Source organism: Crocodylus siamensis, chromosome 1, assembly GCF_052110815.1.
Source record: "Crocodylus siamensis isolate JL-2025a chromosome 1, ASM5211081v1, whole genome shotgun sequence".
NCBI lineage: Eukaryota > Metazoa > Chordata > Crocodylia > Crocodylidae > Crocodylus > Crocodylus siamensis.
In genome coordinates, this window is record NC_143395.1 from 147,350,073 (window position 1) to 147,373,058 (window position 22,986).

General features: G+C 43.5%; 1 protein-coding gene across 3 annotated transcripts; it reads right to left on the reverse strand.

Annotated features, from left to right (window-relative positions):
* Positions 1–277: 277 nt before the first annotated feature.
* Positions 278–21,854, reverse strand: QPCT (glutaminyl-peptide cyclotransferase). Of its 3 annotated transcripts, XM_090045062.1 has the most exons (8): positions 21,537–21,669; positions 18,463–18,651; positions 16,986–17,132; positions 12,738–13,019; positions 7,272–7,448; positions 6,659–6,758; positions 4,934–5,050; positions 278–1,879 (listed from the first exon to the last, which is right to left on the reverse strand). In XM_090045062.1, the coding sequence occupies exons 3-8, from the start codon at positions 17,058–17,060 to the stop codon at positions 1,734–1,736; spliced, it is 897 nt and encodes a 298-aa protein (XP_089901188.1). In that variant the 5' UTR covers positions 17,061–17,132; positions 18,463–18,651; positions 21,537–21,669; the 3' UTR covers positions 278–1,733. The 3 variants fall into 3 exon arrangements, with proteins under 3 accessions (XP_089901188.1, XP_089901180.1, XP_089901198.1); XM_090045054.1 differs by lacking the exon at positions 18,463–18,651 and having other exon boundaries at positions 21,537–21,851; XM_090045072.1 differs by lacking the exons at positions 12,738–13,019; positions 18,463–18,651 and having other exon boundaries at positions 21,537–21,854.
* Positions 21,855–22,986: the final 1,132 nt, after the last annotated feature.

Sequence of the window (22,986 nt, forward strand, 5' to 3'; positions counted from 1 at the left end):
GATTTCATAGACATTAGGGCTGAAAGGGACCTCGCATAAGCATCGGGTCCAGCCCCCTGCCCAAGGAGCAGGAGGTCAGCTGGGGTCAGATCACCACAGCAAGATAAGCATCCAGGCATTTCTTAAAGATATCCAGAGTAGATGCTTCTAGCATCTAGCAAATCTCATACTAATTCATATTTCAAGCACCAACATACTTTGCTTTTGGAAGTGTGATAAGGCACAAAACTACAGGACACAGTTCACTTCTTAAATATTAAAAAAACATATCTTTAAACTTCATGTTCACATTTTATTTTTTTTCTATTTTGTAAATACCTTTTTTTTTGCCTACTGGCTGTGTATGTGTGTTACACTGTTCAGACATAAAGTATAAAATTTCAGTATTCAAATGTCAGCGATTTTTATAATTTCAAATAGCAAAAACTCCAAATAACTTTAATGGCATAATGTTTACTTTATGATTTTACATTTAAAAAAAAAAATCTAAATTTAAAATTATTGTGCTCTGTTTTAGAGATTGCATCCAGGATAGGATAATGTGAAATTTAAAAATCACATTAAAAAATTCTCACTTGTCTTATAAGAAATGACTTAATTTTTTTCCACTTCAACAGCACTAGTTTTTTAACCTTTTGCATTTCTGTTAATTATCTTCATCTTCAGGTTTCAGGGTTGTAATTTTGACCTGAAAACAGTACCGGGGCTTGTTAGTGCTTCTGACAAATTTCTGTTGCAGTGTTGTTCACTTTGTTTTGTTTTTCTGGGGTTTTTTTATAATAACAAAAATATTGGACTGTGTAAAAGTGAGCTTTTTGAACCACAGCCCAAGATATGGCCAAAACTGGATAATAACCCTTTAGATCAGGGGTTTTTAACCTTTTTTTAATAAGTGTACCCCTGGTGGCCCCCTTTTTAATAAATGTACTACTGGGGGACAGGGGGAGAGGATGGGGATGGTGAGTGGCCGGATGCAGTGCAAGGGCATGGCGAGCGGTGGCAGCGCAGTGTCTGTGTGCATTATTATTCTCATTGCATTTTATTTAAACCTGTATACAAAACCTTAGTTTAAAAAAATGTAGCCAACTAATATGCAAGCCGTTCAGATTTCACTTTGGGTTGCAATAATAAAGTGGTCTGATGGGTTCTGCTAGCACCTTCTTGGACACAAAGGACATGGCTCTTCCCTTGCTTCAGCATGGTCTGCCATTTATTTACAGAGCATGTGCTAAAGGTCTGACAGAGTTCCCTCTGCCTACCAGGAATTAAAGGCATGCCTCCCACTGAGAGCAGCATGTGCTTTCTTGTCATCTGGCCTCTTATGATGATAACATGCTCTGACTATGGTAACCTGCTCTGGATGCTAAGAAGCTTACTTCTTCTACTTTGCAAAAAACTGTAGCTAAATTCTAAACTAGACTGAGGCTGATTCCATTTAGTTTTAAAGTGTTGACTACAAAACAGGGTGAATGAAAAATGTAATTCCCCTCTCTTCTGCTCATCAGACATGCAGGACCTTGCTCCTTCTAGGCTGGCAGTAATTCTTGTTTAGAGGTTATGGTTTATCTGACTTCACTGGAGTATGCAGGTGGGGAGAGCAGAGAGTTGTTGCTGCATCACCTTTGCTTTAGTGCTTTCTACCACACTTGGCTCCAAGTGAGATGATGAAGAACTTCCCCAGAGGGCTGGTAGCAGTATTTAAAACAGAGCAGTAATTTAGTGCCAGTATGTTATTACAGATTAAGATATTCCAGCACAAACACTTGCAGGATTTTGTTGAGATTATCAATGATGGTTCTGTCAAGATTTTCTTCAGTGTCTTCCATGGTGTGCCATACTGAAGGGAAAGGGGATGGGATCAGGTGCAACACAGGAACTCCTGTGAGAGAAGAATTCAGCTGGAGATGAGACCAGCCTTTATGGTTCATAAATTAATGTACATTGTGGTCACTCTGACTGCAGAACTACAGTCAGATTATTATTCAATAAGATTACTGCATAAAGAGATAATCTTGCTACAGCTTCCTTTTACTGTTCCTCTTTTTCAGTTAGTAAACACACCGGTTTCATTGCACAGTTCTCAAAAACTGTTTTTCTCTTCTCCTTCCCACCTGCTGCTGCTACTCCTGCTGTTTTTCTTTCAACATCTGTGGCTATAGTTGTTTGGACTCTAAAGGCAGTGCTTAGGTTTGTGGTCATGCTTTTACCATGCTTGTGACTGAGCAACAGGGGAGCAGCAAAAGTAGTTACTGTAGCCCCTCCAAATCCACTCTGATCCCTGTTGCTATTGCAGCATAATGTTGGACCATAGGCAAGTTCCTGTGGGACAGTGCCAGCTGAGGAGATGCCCATATCCCATGGTAACTGAAATCTATCCCACAGTAGTTTAGCATGGTTTCATTTCAGGCTACAAATACTTCCCACTTTTGGGTCAACTTTGCTGTAAGGTAAGCTCATGCATGCAGGCACGCACTATGGGGCAGCTGACATAAGGCAAAGCCTTACACTCTTTTACCTCCCAGTAACTTGGGCATGTTGCTGTAGCTTTACTGTTGCTCTATTCTCCATAGCCATTATTCAGTTCCCTTGTTGGGATGGATGAGGATCCCTCACTCTACCATATTATTGAAACAGAGCATTGCTCATTTTCCTCAGAAGAGAGAATCTCCTGAATAGCTGCTTATGGCACCTTGGGCATCAAGCCAACAGAGGAGGTTGATCTTAAGTGTCAGAGGGCACATCTACACACACAATTAATTCGAAGCAATAAACTGTGGTGCTTACTGAGCCAGAGTTTATTGCTCCTGGGCATAACATTTAAACATGTACCTGGGACCACAGCGCATTGAGCTGAGTCAAGGCAGCCCTGGCTGGCAGAGGGTCCAGGCAGTCAGCCTGCCAGCCTGGGACTGCTCCGACCGAGCTCAACATGCTGTGGAGGAGTTGGCTGGAGCACGAGGGTGCTCCATTGTAGAGCTAGCCAGCAGGCAGCCCTGACATTGATGCATCCTCCTGCCCTAGCCAGCCACATAGACTGTCTACACATGCACTGTATTTAAAAGTACTACGCTGCTGCAAAGTTTATTTATTTACTCCAGCCTAATAGCCCTGCACATGTAGATGCTTAGTTTGTTGTAGAACTGATTTGTCTACTCTGTAGTAAACGTCTTGTGTAGACGCATCCAGAGAAGCCAGGGGGGGTAGGGGGCAGGATTTAAATTGGTTCTGTACCTCAGAGTCAGAGTCATTTTTCCTTTCTTAATCCTCTTCCCTGTCCTTGCTGGCCTCTTCCTTGGCTATAATACCAAGTACTTACCACATCATCTAGTTGGGCATAATCTTGCAGGGAAACTTGGATTTTTATGGCCTTCACCTTTGCAACTGCTTGAGCTTAATTCCTGCAGACAGCTATATGGGAGACTGTGCTGTGGAGCAGTACAATCCTTGTTACATTTGAAGAGAAAACAGATGAACAAGAACTTGGGATTTGGGAACCACTACTTTGGACTGTCAGCTTAATCAAATGTCTATGCCTAATTCTCTCCCTGATGAAACTCCTCACTACTGTATGGGTCCAGAGTGCAAGAAAAACAGGAGCCAGATCCAGCAAAGGGTACAGGTTCCTAAGCTTAAGCATGTGATCCACAACAACTGTCTAATTACTTGGGCCTGCAGCTACCTGTATTTTTGGATTTAAATTCTGTTTCTTAGGTACACTACGATTTTAGCTGTGCTGAGTATCTTGGTGCCTGTTCCCTGCCAAAAGTTGTTTGGGATTCCCAAACGAGATGACACCATGTGCAAGGCCATGGGGGAGCCCACATCAGCCTAATATGCTGACAAGCAAGAGTTCAGTTCAGCCTCATTCCTATTCATCATCCAGGATGGAGGTAGTGGTACTATGACCACCTTTTATATCATCAAAGCATTGGTGGGGGAGGTGGGTGACCCGAGTTCAATACCTTAAGGATTCAAACCCACTTCTCTGATCTCTCTGCTCTAACTACTAGGCTGGAAGCAAGCTGTGACATTTTTCAGCCCTCATCCAATGATTCTTTAATGCAAAATATATAAACACACCTGGGAACAAGGATCAGAATGCAAACTTCCACCTGCCAAGAGACTGACTTCATTCCTGGGCTACAGTCCTTCCCCTCTTGCTTATGCTGTCCGTGGCCCCATGAATCTGGTGTTCTTGGCTACACAGTGATATAACTTCAATAGGAAAGGCAGAGGTGGCCTCAGCCTAGATGGCAGCCTGATGGTTAGGCAAGGACTGTCTTGGGACAAGGGGAAAACAGACTTGAATCCAAGTCTCCTGCTTCCTGATCCTAATGGAGCACTTGCTCTTACATGAAATGTACCCTCTCCTCCTTCCTTGGGCATCTTTAAAAAAAAACAACAAACAAATGAATGGGCCACCCAGTCTCTGAAGACAGAAGTATGACTTGGGTGCCTCATGCTCTGAATCTCAATCTCAGATTGGTGCTTAAATCTGGGAGAGAGGCAGAATAATTGGCTTTCTCTGGTATCTCCTGACTCAGCAATGCTGCCTGTTGTGAACTCCATTCTTAGGTGTGTAGCTCCTCCCCTGAGCTGCAGTGAGAATGTAGACACCTAGTTCAGGTTTGTGAATTCAGTCCTGTAAATATGGATCCTAGAGCCTTATTTCACTGTTGCAGTAGTATTATAACCAAGTAGCTGGGCAGATCTGGGTTTTAGTACTACTTTGGCTATGGCATTTCTCTGAGAGTTGTGGTTCTTCTGAAAAATGGATTTAAAGGTCTCCAATTCAGAGGCTTAGTGCTAAAAATGCTCATTTGCATGCATCCTGAAGTAAGCACCTGTTCAGGCACAATAATGAGCACCCAACCCTGAAATTACAGAGTGATCATACAGTAGGCAGGAAATATTAATGCAGCTTTTACTGTACCTCTTATTAAAAATGGAACATGGTCATCCTCAATCATGCCCCGATGTGAGTTACCCTGGAAGTACTGCCTTTCAAATGGGTGATTCTTCAGCAAACCCAACCCGTGTAGCTTTCGTTCTGTAATTCACAATTGAAATAAAAATTAAGCTATGCATGACAGTATAGTCATTTGAACATCTTTTGTCCTCTAGTATGAGGATCCTTTTCCCACCAAAGGGAAAATATTAGAAACAAACTATTTGCATTTACTTTGCATTGTTCAGTACAGGATCTCAGGATTGGTTTTGCTTTCCTTATTGTACATACAAGAAAACTAAGGCACACTAAAGTTAAACAATTTGTCCAAGGTTACACAGAGACACTCCTAGAACCCTGATTTCATGGCCCTAATACTTCTAGACTTCCCTTATTACAGGTTACAAATGTGAGAGTCTTTATAATAGATATGCCAATTTTAGAATTGGGGGGCAGGGTTGTTATTTTCTTTTAATTTTAGTCATAAGATTCCCAGTTCCTGAAAATGGAATGGTGTGAATCAGAAATTGTGAAACCTCATGATTGATGATAAAACAAAATGACTTTAGCAAGGAGGATCTTACTAAAAACACATGCCCCTTAAAATGCTGGTAACTTGCTTTTGTTAGAAATGGTTAACAATTTTCAATTGCAAGTCTACAAGCTGTCTGTATTAAACAGTCCGTGGAATTCCAGGAAAAAAAAGTGGCCTCTTTTACACAGGAATTTTAGGACTTGTCAAATTATTAAAAAATTTGATCGTGATTAGTTGCGCAATTAAAAAAAAAGTCTTGATTAACCATGATTTTAATCGCACAGCTAAAACCTCAGAATTACGTGCAGAAAAAAATCAAAGTTTTGCAAAATTATGCAAGTAAATCTGTGTAAGGGAGGGGCAGGGGGCGCAGATCGAGGCCCACATAGTGAGTGAGGGAGTTGGGCTGGGGCAGATCATGGGATGGAGCCATGGGTGGCTCATCTAGGGGCACGGCTCCCTGCTGCTATGTGCATCCCTGGGGGAGGCATGGGGGGGGCACGTGCAGGGCGGATGCAGGCTAGGGCTCTGCACCCTGCTGCCTTTGCCCCTGGAGCCACACATTGGCTGTGCTGTATCCCCTGCCCACCCGGCAGCTGGAGGCACAATATGGCTTGGCGTTGCGCTGCTCCCAGGGCAAAGGCAGCAGAGACAGAGCCCCAGCCGGCAGCACACCTTCACCACATGCACAAATCTAGGAGGCATATGCCCAAGGGTGTGCACAGTGTCAGAGAGCCGCACCCCTGAACAAGTCACCCACAGCTCCATCCCATGACCTGCCCCTGCCTCATTCCCTCCCTCACTGTGCAGGCCTCAATCTACCACCCCCTGACCCTTCCTTCTCCCCCCACCCTCCCTTCCACATACTTACCTGCAGGACACTACTCTACACACTACCGGGCTGCGTTCCTGGCCATATACAGGCTGCAGCTGCTAATCTGTGCCTGTGCCTGTGCACGTACCTCCCCCCTCCTCTCCCCCACCCACTGCAGCCGCCAGGAGCCCACACCAGGCTGCCCTGCAGTCCTCTGCATTGCTGCTGCCACTTTACTGGGTGCATGCATGATCCACGTGTTAAAAAAATTAACTCAAGAACCAATTAATGTGTTAATCACACACGTTAACTGTGACTAATTGACAGCCCTGCTTTTAATCATGGGTAACCCACACCTTACCAGTTGCTTGAAGCCTGTTAAACCACCGGGCAGTTTTTGGAAAATAGTTGGGAAAAGTGGGGTTTGGTGCACCAATCAAATCCAATAACACAAGTAGATCCTGTAAGAGGAAAACAAAAGCTTGTTAAAGACCATGGTTTTTTTAAATAAATAAGCTGTCCTACTTTTATACAAGTGGAAGTGTAACATTCCCTCTTCTCTAACTCAATAAGCCTCATCAAAGAACCAATGATATCACCACCATGTCTGAAAAGATCTAGTTGGCAGAGGTAGTAGCCAGTTCTAATATGAGAGTACATTTAACAAGGAAAAATGGAACAGCATAATTTGCAAAATACAATGGCCCAGACTCAGAACATCTGGTGCAAGCAGTTTCTGCTTTCAGAAAGAGAGCATGTTGTCCCTCCATTTGTCCCTGTTCTTATCTAGGTGAAGTTGGCCATGCTGAAGAAAGATAACAGAAGTAGGACCTCTCAAAAAACTGCTATTAACTTGAATGTAGTTCTTGAGAAACTGTTCAGTTCCAAGGGAAGTTTGGCCAATTATTTCACAGTAATAATGTGCATGAAGTTTAACTATTTCTTATTTTAAAAGGAAAAGGGTTTTCACTTACAATGCCTTGTAGCTGACTTGTGGTAGTGGTACCAGGTGGATGTGGTGTAGATGCCATTTTCTGAGCTAGGTGTTGAGATCCGTAGAGCGAATCAAAAGGTGACCACTGAACAAAGGCTTCTTCACCATCAAAGAAAATGAGCTGAAGTGAAAGATCTGGTCTGGAGGTGGAGCCGTTCTGTTGAGAAATGTTAATAATGGTATCACTGATGCTTTTTTTTTTAATACATATAGACAGAACATTGATCCTTGATCTAATCCTGCACCTGTTACTTGCATGAGTCATCCTTTTGAACTAGTCAATAAGAAACTTCAGCATTAGCCTATTTTCAGGACATCATATCCAGATCTTCCAATTTTTTCAATCTCTGCCACATCATGATGGCTGCCATTTGCTTGTACACCAGCATTTGATGATATAGTTTATTTACAAGGATGTTGTAGGTTACATCTCTGCCTTTTTTGAGAATAAATCCAATAACTTGAGAACCATCTATAAAACCAGGTAGCTGAAAAAGCTGATGTCAGATAGGAGCAGCATATGGGACAAGTCAGGACATGAAAGACGTGGGTCTGCAACAACACCCAACTGAGGTCTGACTCGGCTGACAACTCATCATGGATGTCTGGCTGCAGGTCTGTCTCTGTGTACACACACACACACACACACACACACACACACACACACACACACACACACACACACACACACACACACACACACACACACACACACACACACACACACACACACACACACACACACACACACACACACAAGCTGTGTTTTTTGTAAAGCTTCTGTGTGCTGGGTCTCATGAAACCTTAGTGAGGAACAAAGAGCCATCAGCCATGAAACCAGTGACGGCCTCTTCCTGTAGCGTAACGGGCAGCCAACTGTAGGGGTTATATTTGACCCTCAACCCAAAGCAAAGGGTGCCTGTTGGTCACACCCTTCCTCTTTAGTCGCCAAAAAATCAAGGTAATCCAGTCCACTGCAGAAAAGACAACTTTTCTGTTTAGGGTTGCAAAGAGCTATCCATATGAAAGATCTTCCCCTTCCCTTTTCTTAGTACAGATAGAGGCTTTAGCTGTACTCAGGATATTTCCTAAGATTTTTAGGAATTAGCCTAAAATTAGTCTAAGCAATTTAGCCTTGGTGTTTTAACTATTATGTCCACTAGTCAGAGCTTCAAACCGTATCGGGGTTATATACAATACAGTTAAAATGGTAGGAGCAGGGTCAACAAGTAGTGTCCCATATGAATTGTGACTCAACTTTGCTACCATGGGTGGAGTTCCGTACTAGGAGAAACAAAAGAGGCTAGAATACTTCAGTTTGAAAAGGAGAAGGCCAAGGGGTGATAAGTCTATAAAATCATGAAGGGTGTGGACAAAGTGAACAGGAAACTGTTATTCACTAAGTCCCAGCATACTAGAACTAAGGGGGACCTAAAATTACCATGAGACATGTTTAAAGCTAGCAAGCGAAAGTACTTTTTTATGTGGTGCATAGCTAACTTGAGGAATTCATTACCACAGGAGATGGTAAAGGCAGGTAATATACCTGGGTTCAGAAAGAGACTAAAACATTTCATAGATTTCATAGACATTAGGGCTGGAAGGGACCTCGGGAGATCATTGAGTCCAGCCCCCTGCCCAAAGGGCAGGAAGTCAGTTGGGGTCATAGGATCCCAGCAAGATAAGCATCCAATTTATTCTTGAAGGTGTTCAGTGTAGGTGCTTGAACCACCTCCGCTGGCAGACTGTTCCAGACCTTGGGGGCTCGGACAGTAAAGAAATTCTTCCTTATGTCCAGCCTGAAACGGTCTTGCAGGAGTTTGTGACCGTTTGACCTCGTCATCCCTTGGGGTGCTCTGGTGAACAAACGTTCCCCCAGATCCTGGTGGTCACCCCTGATAAACTTACAGGTGGCCATCAGATCACCCCTGAGCCTACGCTTTTCCAGGCTAAAGAGTCCCATGTCTCTCAGCCTGTCATCGTAAGATCTGTTTTCCTGACCTCTGATCATGTGCGTGGCTCTCCTCTGGACTCTCTCAAGCTTCTCCACATCCTTTTTGAATTGTGGAGCCCAAAACTGGACGCAGTACTCCAGCTGCGGCCTCACCAAGGCCGAGTACAAGGGGAGAATGACGTCCCGGGATTTGCTCGAGAAGCATCTACGGATGCAAGCCAGCGTTTTGGTCGCTTTACTAGCCGCAGCATCGCATTGGAGGCTCATGTTCATCTTGTGGTCAATGATGACCCCCAAGTCTCTTTCTTCTGTAGTGCTATCCAACGTAGCACTGCCGAGCCTATAAGGATGCTGCAGGTTTTTCCTCCCAAGGTGGAGAACCTTGCATTTTTCGGTGTTAAACACCATCAGGTTCTTGTCCGCCCATTTGCTGAGCTTGTCCAGGTCAGCCTGGATCACCCGCTTATCTTCTGGCATGGATGCTTTGCCCCAAAGTTTGGTGTCATTGGTGAACTTGGCCAGTCCACTCCTGACTCCAATGTCCACGTAATTAATGAAGATGTTGAACAGGATGGGTCCCAGGACAGAGCCTTGAGGGACCCCACTGGTCACAGGGCACCATGATGAGTGACTGCCATCAATTACAACCCTCTGGGTCTGACCACGGAGCCAGTTTCCCAGCCAGCGGATCGTGGTGGAACCAAGGCCACAACTGGCCAGTTTGGCCAAGAGGTGATCATGGGATACCAGATCAAAACCTTTTCTGAAGTCAAGATATATGACATCAATCTCTTCTCCCTCGTCCAGGTGATAGGTCACCTGGTCATAGAAGGAAATGAGATTGGTCAAACAAGACCTACCCGCAACAAACCCATGCTGGCTATCCCTTAGGATGTTAGCCTGGGCCAGTCCCTCAAGGATGGCCTCCTTAATAAACTCTTCTAAGATCTTCCCCAGGATAGAAGTCAGGCTAATGGGCCTGTAGTTAGCCGGATCCACTCTCCTCCCTTTCTTGAAGATCGGCACCACATTGGCCTTCTTCCAGTCTTCGGGCACTACACCAGAGCGCCAGGAGTTTTCAAAGATCCATGCCAGGGGCTGGGCTATGACGCTCGCCAGCTCCTTGAGTACCCTGGGGTACAGATTGTCAGGGCCGGCTGACTTGAAGGTATCCAGCTTCTCAAGGTGTTCCTTCACGAGGTCAGCATTTATGGAGGGTAGGGGATCCCCATCACCCAGATCTCCCTGTCCCATAGCAGGCATGGGCGTCCCATGGGACTGATGAAAGACTGACGCAAAGTACCTATTTAATAGGTTGGCTTTTTCCTGGGTGTCAGTTGTCAGTTGCCCCATCTGGTTTAGCAGGGGTCCAACATTGCCCTTGCTTTTCCTCCGGCTCCCCACATATCTGAAAAAGGACTTTTTGTTGTCCTTGATGCCTGAAGCTAGTTGGAGTTCAGTTGCAGCCTTGGCTTTCCTGGTTTGGTCCCTGCAGGACCGGACCAGCGCAGAGTAATCCTCCTTGGAGGTGAATCCCGTCCTCCATCCTTTGTAGACTTTCCTTTTTAGCCACAGGAGGTCCGCTAGGTCCCTGGAGAGCCAGGGGGGCTGCTGTGCCTTCTTGCTGCCTTTCCTCCGTGTTGGGATAGATTTAGCTTGTGCATTGAGGATTGCTTCCTTGAGAAGCAACCACTCTTCTTGAACTCCCATCTCCCTGGGGTCATGGTCCCTAAGGGCCTGACCGACAAGCCTCTTAAGCTTGTCAGAGTCGGCTTTTCTAAAGTCAAGGACTTCTGTGTTGCTGACTGACTTGCCAGCTTTACGGCGGATGGTGAAGGTGATCAGCTCGTGGTCGCTGTCACCCAGCTTCCCATCGATCACTAGGTCGATGATAGAATCATTAATAGCTATTAAACAAAACAGAGATGTAAATCAATGATGGTGGGTGCCAGGGAAGGTATGACAGAGATCACTCTAGATATACCCTGTTTATATGCTCTGCCTCTAAAGCATCTATTCCTGCCACTGTTGAAGACAGGCTACTGGAATAGACAGACCATTGGTTTTACCCAGTATGGCACTTCTTATGTTGTTATGAGCTGAAACAGTTCAGCTCTAACTGTGCAAGGGAAATTCTGTAGAAAATATTTTTTTTTATAAAATATGTAATTCCTATAAAATTTCCTTTGTGGAGTTAGGGCTATAATGATATTCACTCCATGGTGACTATTTTTTCTGGTAGACATTACATTTATTCCTGTTCATTCCTTCCACTGGAACTTCCACCCCTCATAACATGAGTCATCCCCAGAATACCTATTATAAGAAAAGCCATATTATGCACAGGCATTTTGTTTGCTTCCATGTTTCTTAGGTTTTCATATTTGCTTGGTCCTAGGTCTGAATATTGTAGAAAGATATCTTTGACCTACATTATTTTATACTTCCTTTATATACTTGGAAGAAGAATGCAATGGAAATCGCAGCTCAAACTCATAGTATAAATAGATCTGGCTGAGAGAATAACATAGCATTGTACTACCAAGGCAGAACCAAAAGGTCACAGATAATGTATTCTTCATATATATCCCAAACGGTTTTGCTACCAGTCTATGAAAAGTATTTGCCCACCTCATAAGATAAAAAGCTGTAATTAAATCTATTATTTGCTAAAAATTAAAATCTCCAAATTGATGCTGATGATTGTTCACACAAATGGCTGGGGGAGGACATACAAAAAAATCAACCTTTCTAAATGAAAATGAATAAGTAAAATACTCTGATAAATTATGTATTATAGAAGTGCTTATTTTTGTAATAAGCAGTTTCCAGATATATTTCTTCCATTAAAAAGCAAATGTGTATAATTTTCTGGGGACAATATGAGCCACAAAAAAAAGAAGAAGTGACACTGTGTATATTTATTCCCAATTTTTAGAATATTTAATTATTTCATATCAGAACTCATCAAAAGCCTGTTATCTGCCCTTTAATGGAATCAACTTTATGTATGTATCTATTATTATGTTATAACCCAGGATTGAATACATGATGAGAAATATTTTTTTTAAGTCTTCCGTTAACTTCCACTGTGTATTACTGAAATGCTCAAAACACTGTTATCATTGCACATTTATCCTCATTTGTCATTGCAGTAGTATGGCACTGGCAGTGCCCTTATCGCCTCTGCATGACATGTTGTAGGATGTTTTTGTTATTTCTGGTTTTGTGCCTTGTAGTTGTGTTTGAGAGTTACTTGGGATGATCCTTGAGAAAATAGTTGCCTGTGAGTGCAGGGGACTGGACTCCATGGTCTAGGAGGCCCCATATAGTCCTTTATCAGTTAGGATAATAAATTGACCTATTATGTGATATTAGATACCGTAATTTTGGGAGCAAGGGTATCTGCAGGATCACTGAGATGACACAGAAGCAACTTAAGGCTTACAATTTGTGATAGAAAAGAAGTGATAGAGAAAATGACATAAATACCTCCATTGTATGAAGCTGGCTGTCCAGGGCGCGTGCTAACTCTAACAGCATAGCACAGGGCACAGCTGCGTCTGTGGCCCCCACAAACACTCTGCCATCCCATTGTAGGCCAAAATATTTTGAGTCGTAGTGACAAGCAAGTACCAGATGGCGTTTGGCACTGGAGTCGTGAGTACTAATGATATTTGAAAAGGTTCGATATCCATAGGGTGTGTATCTCTGAAATGTATCTTCTTCAATTACCCAGCCAGCCTGTAATCTTTGAAGACGGTGCTTGATATGCTGGAATAATAATAATAATAATAATAATTATTATTATTATTATAATTAGATAATGTTCTAGTTCAAACAAACTCTCCAGTCGGTAGCTAGTTTAGAATAGCTATACTTAAATATTTCTGCAAAAGTCACAGCATTTTTAATAAAAGTTTATTCTGTAACAAGGCACTGTAGTGACATTCAATGGAGTGACATATTCAAATATTTAAGCATCAGTACCATGACTGGTGCTTAAAATACTACACATCACTGTTTCACTGCTACTTTATCCCTCCTCTCACAATTGTTCCATTTGTCTCCTAAAACTGGAAGCTCTTTGGGGCAAGGATCATTTTTAAATAGATATTTTTATTATACTCTTATACTGTGTCCAACATAATGGGATTTTGGCTGCTCATTAGGGCCTCTAGGTACGGCAGTGTAAATAATATGTTGATTTTTTGACTTCCCGCACAATTTCAAGTGAACAAGGCTTGGATGTTCAAAAGGAAACTTTCTTCTCCATAAAGTCAACAAATATAGAACATCTGAGGACAGCTAATTTAAAATAATGCAATTTCACAGACTATAATTCAGGGTGGTGACAAAAATGTAGACAGTAAAATCTATACAAGAGCACTCATCTTGGACAGCTCCTGCCTTAAGAAATTGCCTCTGAATAGCTCTATATGTATTCAGTATAGAGAGTTCTGCTTCAGTTTCATCTGAAGACCATCTCTTCAAAGCAGTTGATTTTTACTGGTTCCCGAGTACTGTGATAACGTAGTTTCATCTATTTAGATAAGCAGGAGGGTAAAGTCTTTGAGAACATTGAGATCCAATCTTGTTCTTACTGAAGGCAGCATGAACGTTGTCATTAGTTTCAGTGCTGGCAGAGACACCTCCTTCAAGCTGTTTTAATTTTGTTTAGTGTTGTTTTGAAAATCCATGCAGTAAGAAGGTACGTGCTACCTTCTGTCTGTGCCAGCCAGCCATTGGGAATCACTTGGAGTTCTGCTCTGAATTAAGTGGAATACATAGTTCTGCACCTACTTGCTAGTGATCAGGTAATAATTCAAAGTTGAATTTGGCCCACTCCACAGAATGACTTTGACTGTCCCCCACCCCCCCCAGCCTACTGGGTCTTAGAAATGCCAAGGCACAGTGGAGTATAAAATCAGAGATGCTTATTTGTTACATTTTCATAGGAGCTTTGTTTTTATGCAGTGTTGTTACCCAGCAGCAGCAGAGAGCTCCAGGTTAGTGGCTGTGTGGTTTCCAGACCTCTTTCTGCTCTATTTTCTTTCTTTTGGCTGTCTGCCAGCATCACCATGGAAACGAGGACTGGATGGCATGGAGGCTCATTTGACTTTGAAACAAGCTGCATTTTTCTGCTCCCCCAGTTACAGATTGGCAAATTAATTTACGCAACAATTAGGGCTATGCTCAGTGGTTTTTAACCTGTGGTCTGTGGACACCTGGGGGGCTGCAGACTGTCTAAGGGGTCTGCAGTAATGCCTGTGATCAATCAAAAGTATGTGAATACCCACATTTACAATTCAACCTCCACCTGAAATTTCCAAAGGGGTCCTCACCTCCATTTGAAATCTTTTCGGGGCCCGCAAATGAAAAAAGGTTGAAAACCATTGTTGTAGCTGTTAAGTCTGCATTGCAGGGGTGTGTGCGCAAAGCAGCCCTACATGGGTAAGCCTCCTTTAGAGGTATCCTGGGGTTTGTTTGGTTGTGGGGGGTGGGGTCGGGGGTTTCGTATCCTAGGCCAAATTAGCCAAATCAGTTCTGAATCCTATCAACTGATCAAAACTCAATCATTAAAAAACCATATGTGGTGCTACAACCAGCAAGCCTCCTCCACCCCAGACTTCACAGTCTGGAGTTTCACATACTCTCAGATCCATTTGGCATGCATCCTACATGCAGGCCCAAGGCCAGAGGTCTTGGGGTCCAGATGCCCCTAAGTCCCTTAGCCAACAGCCACAGGAGCAAGCAAAGGAGCAGTTGCCTATTTCCATAGAGTAGGCGTGTAGCTGAGTCCTGGTGTGGCTGAGGGAACCAGAGCAGAGACCATTTAACAGATTCAGTATGTGTTTAAAACGTACAGGTTCAACTTTCTTACTTGGTAAAGGGGTTGCTGCAACTCAGCTTTTGATTCGCTTCATCTTACTAGTGCATCTAGCAGCTTGGGCAGGAGAAAGATACATTTGATGCTTGCAATCTGGTAGAGCATGAGGATTAGATTTGCTCTAGTCCTTGAAAAAGGAATAAAGATTACTGGAAAAAGAATCCTTCATTCTCCTTGTGTAAACCTATGTAGAGTCAGCCACAATCTTTTTTTTTTTTTTTTAAACAGAAATGTATCAAGGGGAAACAAGAAACAAGAATGAACTCTCAGTTTTTAACATGAAAAAAGATTAACATTGGGTGTAGAAGTCAGTGCTCCATGGGATGACTGATTCTGTTTACTTATTTGTGTCTAATCTTCTAATAATCTTACATACAATCAGTAATCAGTTGCCAATACATACAATAACATTGTCATAAATATTATATAGGGCTCACTCTATTTGATTAAAGTTTTACAACATGTGGCCAGTTGCAGGTCTTTTTGGAACCTTGTTTGGAAGCTGATTAAGTGAATAGTATCCTTTTAAATTCTCTAGGTTGTTAAAGTCCTTTTTCAAGTACATAATTATGGTTTATTAATTTCCTGAAGTTCCACAGGACTTTTCTTAATGGGTGACCAAAGAGTAGACCTGGTGTTTGCAAGTGCAACTCTCTGGAAGTTATTGGAGCAACACTAAGGGTTGCATTTTGTTCTACTACTATGAAATTCGAAAGCACCTTTCTTTCAGGGATCTCAAAGTGCTTTATAAACATTAATTAATGAAGCCTCACATTGCTCCTCTGAAGTAGGGAACAATCAGTACCTCCATGTTATATGAATGGGAAATGAACTAGGGCAAAAATAACTTGCCCAACATTGCCCAAGGGGTAGATGTCAGACATAGCAAAGAAACCTCAAGCTCCTGACTTCTGGTCTCATGGCCCTTTTGTGGCTTCTTGACAGACTGTAATAATCCAAAACAAGTTAAATGGCAAGTGGTACTGTGTCTACTAGAATACTAGCAGAGCAGCACTAGAACAAAATCTCTTCGGCAACTCGGTAGCCCAATCCCCAAACTAGCAAGAAATCTTTAGGGAAAGCACTTGGCTTGTCCACTGTACGGGACAGATATCCACATGGTATGTGCGCGTCAATAAAGGAGCGAAAGGCAGACTTGATTTTTGTTTATGAAACATAGAAGGATTTTTTTTATTAAAATGTGTGTTCAAATTCTGTTTTACTATGAAAACTAATACCGAGCTCAGAAATGGGATTAGGGAGTAGAACCTGATGTAAATTAAGTTTGGGATCAATCAACCTTCACATTGTGAACAGCATTTTTTTCAGTATTTACAGAATGCAGGGAATGTGTCCTTCCATATTAGTAATCAGTGCCTAGTACATTGAGAGCACTATCAGGATACAAAGAATATATAGTAGCCAAAGGCCTCATCTACACAGTATGCTTAAGGCTTGATTAACCAGTTAATGATGCCTTAACATGTGTAATTACTTTGTAGCTTGTTCTTATCATACCATTCATTGAACCTGTAGCTATGTGCTTACCTGCTCTGAACCTTGTCTGCTGTGCAGCCTGCAGTGGGGGCAGTGCGGGGAATGCTGTGAGCCTTGTTAACTGTGGAGCTGACGGCCAGAGAGCTGGTGCAGTGGGGTTGCAATCCTGGGCTTCCCCTGCACCAGCAATAAGGTATGATTGGATCTGATGCTGAATACCACAGCGATGCCTCCTGCATCCAATGAGTGGCATGGCAAGAGGTATGATTGTGTGGACCGCGCGTCAGATCCTATCACGCCTTTACCTGAATGTCTAGAGGGTCCCCTAATATCTTCAGAAGATGCAGTCTTACCTGACGCACAGCATAATTTCCTGGTGATCCTGAGTATCTCTCTATCAGCATAGGGTGCAAATCACTTTGCCACATTAGAGAAACATTTGTGTTTGCTGCAATTTGCTGGATACTGGTAGAATTTAAAATATTTGGTTGGTGGGAATACTGCAAAAGGAAAAAGTAAATATTACAATAATCATTGCTAATTTCATCTCTTAAACTTGATTTTCTTAAACATTACAGGAAATACAGTACACTTGAATGCAACTGCTATCTTCTGCTGTATTATTAGTAGCTTGAGTGCCATTCTGATTTGTCCTGGCATTCTACAATAATATGGAAAACAAAGCAACTCCTTTTAAAGTATGGTTTATCTCTCAAGAAGTCTCTCTAGAAGTGGCATTATGGAGTTCTGTGTCCTTTAAAAAATGTACTTATTTCCAGACAGAATGTGCTTAGTTTCTATAGAAAAAAATTATTTTTCTAGGTGCCAGCACTGCAAATCCAACCATTTATTTTAGTCGGGTTCCTTCTATCTCACACATCATTACCAGTAATAATATTACATCTGGGTAAGCTATTGTGTTTTAAGTAGGGTCTTGATTACGATATATCTGAGAGCACTATTTGACCTATTACTATTAATGATGTCTGAAGAGCATATCACACAAGTGGAGGTTACAGAACAGCAGGGGTGTCTTTTTAACTTAAAACCAACTGCCTGGGAGGGGAAGAGGCCCTTCTGTTCAGGCAGGGTTGAGGGAGTTAAAATTATCTTCCTCATTTCTGCTAATCTCTCTCAACTCTACATGCGTTAATGATTGGCTGTCCTTTTTAATGACCTTGTTGTTCCACTGTTCAAGCTGTCCTTTCTTCTGCATTTGTGCTGTCTCTTAGCCATTCCTGGTGATGTCTCTCTTCTGTTTCACAGCCCTGCAGACTGTTAACTTTAGCTAAAAACCTCAACTTGGGTGTGGTAATATTAACTCAGATATAGAAATGACTGTCAGTGAAATATTGGAGGCACTCCAATCTGAATAAGAGATGTACATTTAACTGTAATGAGTATAGGACTGTTTTGCCTAGTTTGTAATGTTTTTATAAATTGAATATATTATCTAGCAAATCAGTGCACATTCCAATAGTTATATTTATTTCTACTTTGAGCTTAACATGAATAATATAACGCTACCCCCCCAGTATGCTAGGAAAGCTTCTAGTTTGTCTTTAACTGGAGAAAAAACCATGTGCTGTGTTGTATGGGATGATGATGCACCACGCTATTTGCTCCCTGTTTTTCAAAAACCCTAGATCCGCCTATTCAGGGCAGATACTTAGAGAAAATATCTTTTTTATTTGCAAATTTCACATAGGAAGCAGAGTGACACAACAATGTTGACTTTTGTTTTAGAGTCACACTTTAAAACAAAAAGCAGACTGACCATTAGAGGATGTGAGGTCTTCAGCAATCTTACAGCACAGTTATGTGACTCACCCATTACACTGTGAAACACTTCCTCTAAGTGTAGCACCTGATATTGTGTAAAATGGACCTATTAGAAGTGATCACAAATGAGGAGAGGCATGATTGTGTCTTAGCAACTGAAGAAAGTGTTTGATAACATCAGGTTTATATCAGCCTTGGAGTAGCAGATCATTGAGAAAACAAGTTTGGTGGAGAGCACTGTTGAAAAAAAAAGACAAGACCTAAAACTGCAGTCTCTACAAAAGAAGCCAGCAAAAATATAATTAAGGGAATTCAGAGAGTAGCATATCTTGGTCTGAGGAAATGATGGGCTTGGTTAAAATGGTGAATCATGTCTAGCTGAAGCAACACAAGAAGAGGGTACACCACAGTGGCTGCATAGTTATTGTGAAAGGAGGCAGTGTTGCAAAGATACAAACTCATGAAAGAGGAAGAGGAACAAAATCCCCATTTTTATGATATAGTCACATAATTTACCTATCCAGAAAGGGACGCAGATTTATAACAAGAACTAAGGAAAATAGAAGATACGAGTTAGATTTTGCTTTGACAATACCTATGAAATAGAAAAGATCAGCAGCATGAAGTGCACTGTCAACTCCTCTTTCCCAGCATTGACCCTTTTGCATTGCCTCTACCTGGAGAAAAGGAGGGACTGGGCCACTCTCCAACTACAGTCCCCTGGCCTTGTTGGTGCCCCCCGCCCACAGCCTCCTGCCTCCCCCAGCCCTGCCAGAGGGGCCCCCAGCTGACAGCTTATGAGACCAGGGACCCAGGTCCAGAGTCATGTCCGCAGCCCTCTTCCCCCCCACGGAAGCACCCAAGGCCTGGCTACCATCCACAGGAGGCAGCAGCTACCGCAGCCTGGGGGAAGGTCAGGTCCCACCCTCCCACAGGCAGCATAGCCAGTGCCAGCTGTGGGCTCGGGCTCCCCACCCTGCTGCCCTCCCCGCAGGGCCTTCACAGCCCAGGAGGGCAGGCATGGCAGGGCAGAGCAGAGCCGGGCCAGGCAGAGAAGCTCCTTGATGCTGCCCTGACAACATACCCCCTGCTCACCCCAGAGCAGCGAGGGGACCCAGCCCTGCCCAACTCCCTCCCTGTGAGGGCCTCAAAACCACCCCCCACATCAGACTTACCTGCAGGAGCTGCTCTCCAAGCTGTCTAGCGGCCATGTGCATATACACTCTGCCTGACCACCCTCCTCCTGCTGCCCCCAGCCCCTTGCAGGCTGGAACTCTTTGCAAAAGAGTAAAATCTGCATGTTTCTCTGTTAAAATTAAAAATCCATGTTTTTCCTTGGGTAAAAGGGAAAATCCCCATTTCCCCCCATTTTTCCATGGGAAACCAGGATCCCTGGCTTTCAGCCATAACAATACTCATATTTGTCAGCTAGACATAGTTCACCAAGGAACCCTTTGTTTCCTCAACTAAGATCTAATTAAAGCCTCTTTGAATCACCTTAATTGTATTTTGATTTCTTTTCCAGAGTCCCATCAACTTTTTTCCAATTCAGCAGCACTCACTGTTAAACATTTACATTGTTGTTCTACCAGTTCCAACTTGGTGTAAATCATATATCATCACAATGGTAAATTCAGGAAAAACAATTCTCTGTACAGATGTTAAATTACAAAAGATAGAGACCATGTTATCTCTTTATCTGCCACTGCCATGTATACTGGTACCTCCTAATAACAGCACCTCTTAAATAATAGGTTAAGATTTCTGATCTTTATGTTGGTAGCATCACATAGGCGAGGTACAAACGTTACCCTTTCACCAGTATAAGTGATTGAAAACTGGCCTATACCTGTAACAGAACAGAAGTCTGGCACATGAAGACTGGTTTAAACATGGCAGAACTGGTCTAAGATTTGCCCCCTATCCCCCAAAGGGTGAATGTGTGTTCTGTTCACTACTGATCTAAACTATGCTGCTTACACAAAGGGGCATAGCTGCCTGATAATCAAGGATCTGGGTTTTCCATTTGCTGTGGAAAAATGTGGATTTTCTCCTTTAACAGAGAAAAAAAGGGCAGATTTTCTCTTTAACTGGGAAAATAACGGGTTTTCCCCCTTTAAAGAAGAAAAACATGGTAAACTGTGGGTCTCCCCTTGCCACAACTCTGTGCTGCTGCCCTGCCTCACCATGGCAGCTTGGCGCTCACTCCCACACCAAGTCCTGCCCACTGGGCTGTGGAAGCAGCTCCTGCCCAGAGCTGGTCCGGCCCAGCTGCAGTCTCATGCCCTGCTCTGGACACAGAAGTCTTGGGGTGCACATGCCCCCCAGACCTCCTGCTGCATTGCCTTGGTCCTCCCTGGCCCCCCGGGCATCACCAGTGCCCACGCCCCCTCATTCCCCACACACCCATTCCCTTCCTCGTGCACTGGGGGGCAGGGGTGGGGGCAGCAGGTCAGGAGTAAGGGGCACCAGCAGGGCTGGGGTGGGGTTGGCATGTGAGTGAGAGGCAATGGCATATCAGAGCTGCTCAGTGCCACAAACCAGTGGGGAGAAGGGGGGTGCAGCCACAACTGGACCCACAGACTGGTGAGTGAAGGGGACAGGGGGAGCTCTGATTTCCCATGATAAAAAAAGTGATATCAAATGCCAAAATATATAGGTATTTAGAATTTATTTTATTATTTATAATAAAATTAAATTCTAAATACCTATATATTTTGGTGCTGGTAGGTTTCCAAATTGCTTTAAAGGCAGGGTTTTAATCCAAGAATTTGGGCTTTGTAAACAGAGAAAACCTGGATCCCCACTGATCAGAGATGGCTCTGCAGTAAAGATGCAATTCATCTGACTGTCTCTAGTAAGGAAGAGGGGAGGGCAGCCTGTGTTTAGACTGACAGGGCTAACTACCTCTCTCTCTAGTAAGGAAAGAGAAGGGATCTTATGAAGATCATATTAGAAGCCTCCTGACTGGCACAGAGAAACTGCTCTGGGGCATTAAATGGCTTTCATCTGCTGATCTCTCTTCCCCTCTACAAGAGAGATCAAATCCCCACTCTGCAAGCAAGTTGGGGGAAGCAGGGGGGTGGATAAAAAACAGTCTGAGAAATGCAAGCATGACCCACCTTCTCCTGTGTCCAGTCCTTTGTGGCTTCCCTCCCATCCACCAGCTGAGAGAGAGTGACTGCTGCCAGGCAGAGTGCCCAGGCCTGGCAGAAGGATGCTGCTGCCTGGGTCTTACCTCTGCTTCCCCCTGCCATCCCTCTTCTGCAGCTACCACTGCTGTTCCTCCTGATCATGTGTCAAAAGCCGGGTCAGCTCCTCCTGCAGGCCACCCCTTCCCCTCCCTTCTGCTTTCTATAAGTGTCTGGGGGTTGGAAGGGGAGATCCGGGGTCTGTGCTGAGGGAGGAGGAAAAGGAGCAGTGCTGGGGTGGAGGGGGGGAGACTTTCCAGTGTGCTGCAGCAGGAGCAGGCACTTGGCTCTCTCTATGTGATTTATTCAGCAATATCTACTATTAACCACCCCTTCCCAATGCAGTTCCCTTGTGAAATGAGCCTTGTCCCTAGCACCACGTCAGCACCATCAGGAGAGCTGCATGTGACTAATCCCCAAGCCCTCAGGCAGTAATTAGTGTGGGATGATCTCTCCCTCTCTCCCAATTCTGCCCTCCCCCATTTCCTCCTTTCTTTCTCCAGTGTTGCAATGAGCCTCCATGGTGGGGTTTGTTTCTTACTGGCAACAGTGACAAGAGTTGCAGTTTGTGTTTTTTGCTATTCTTTGTGATGACCAATGAGGATCATAAAGCATGTATTTTTTTTGTTTTTGCATACAGGCTGAATGAATTCAAATAGGCTGAGAGCTCAGTACCCCTTGACTTCCATATGTCTGAACATCAGACCCTTTACTTCCAGGCTACTTACTTCAGTAAGCCTAGCTGTAGGTCCCTATTACTTGCAAGTGTAGGACATTACTAGCTAATTACAATTATTTTTTAAGGAATAATTGTAAAGTGTTTTGAAATTGCTTAGATGTATGTAACTGCAAAGCATTATTGTCATGTATTATTACTTTGCTAGGGTTTTGAGGCACCCTATACTCACCTTACTCTTGAGGTTACAAGATCATGGTGTTCTATAGGAGCTACCCTACCATGAGTAGTCCTACTATGTTGTCACCATGCCCTCCAGTCAGATGCAGTTTACACTCATACCCAGGAACAAAAACTACCCTCCACTGCCTTATGGGTATTCCTTGGTTGGAGTAAGGCTAAGGGACATCACCCTGACAAAAGTATTCCCTCACTGAGGCATTAGGCAGTCAACAGCAGGTCTAATGTGTTGCTCTTTGGCAGAAGCTACAACCATCAAGGCACTGAACATCTGGACTTGGTCTGGCCTTGTACTCTGTCTCAGTGGTCTAAAGGGGAGAATGGTAGGACAGCCTCCACTTCTCCATACCCCTGCCTAAGTGCATGCATTGAGGATCTTGGTGTGATGGTCACAGGACTCCATAAGGGGCATAAGGAACCTGAGACAGCTCCCAAGTCACCCATGCAGCCCTATTCAGGGTTGAT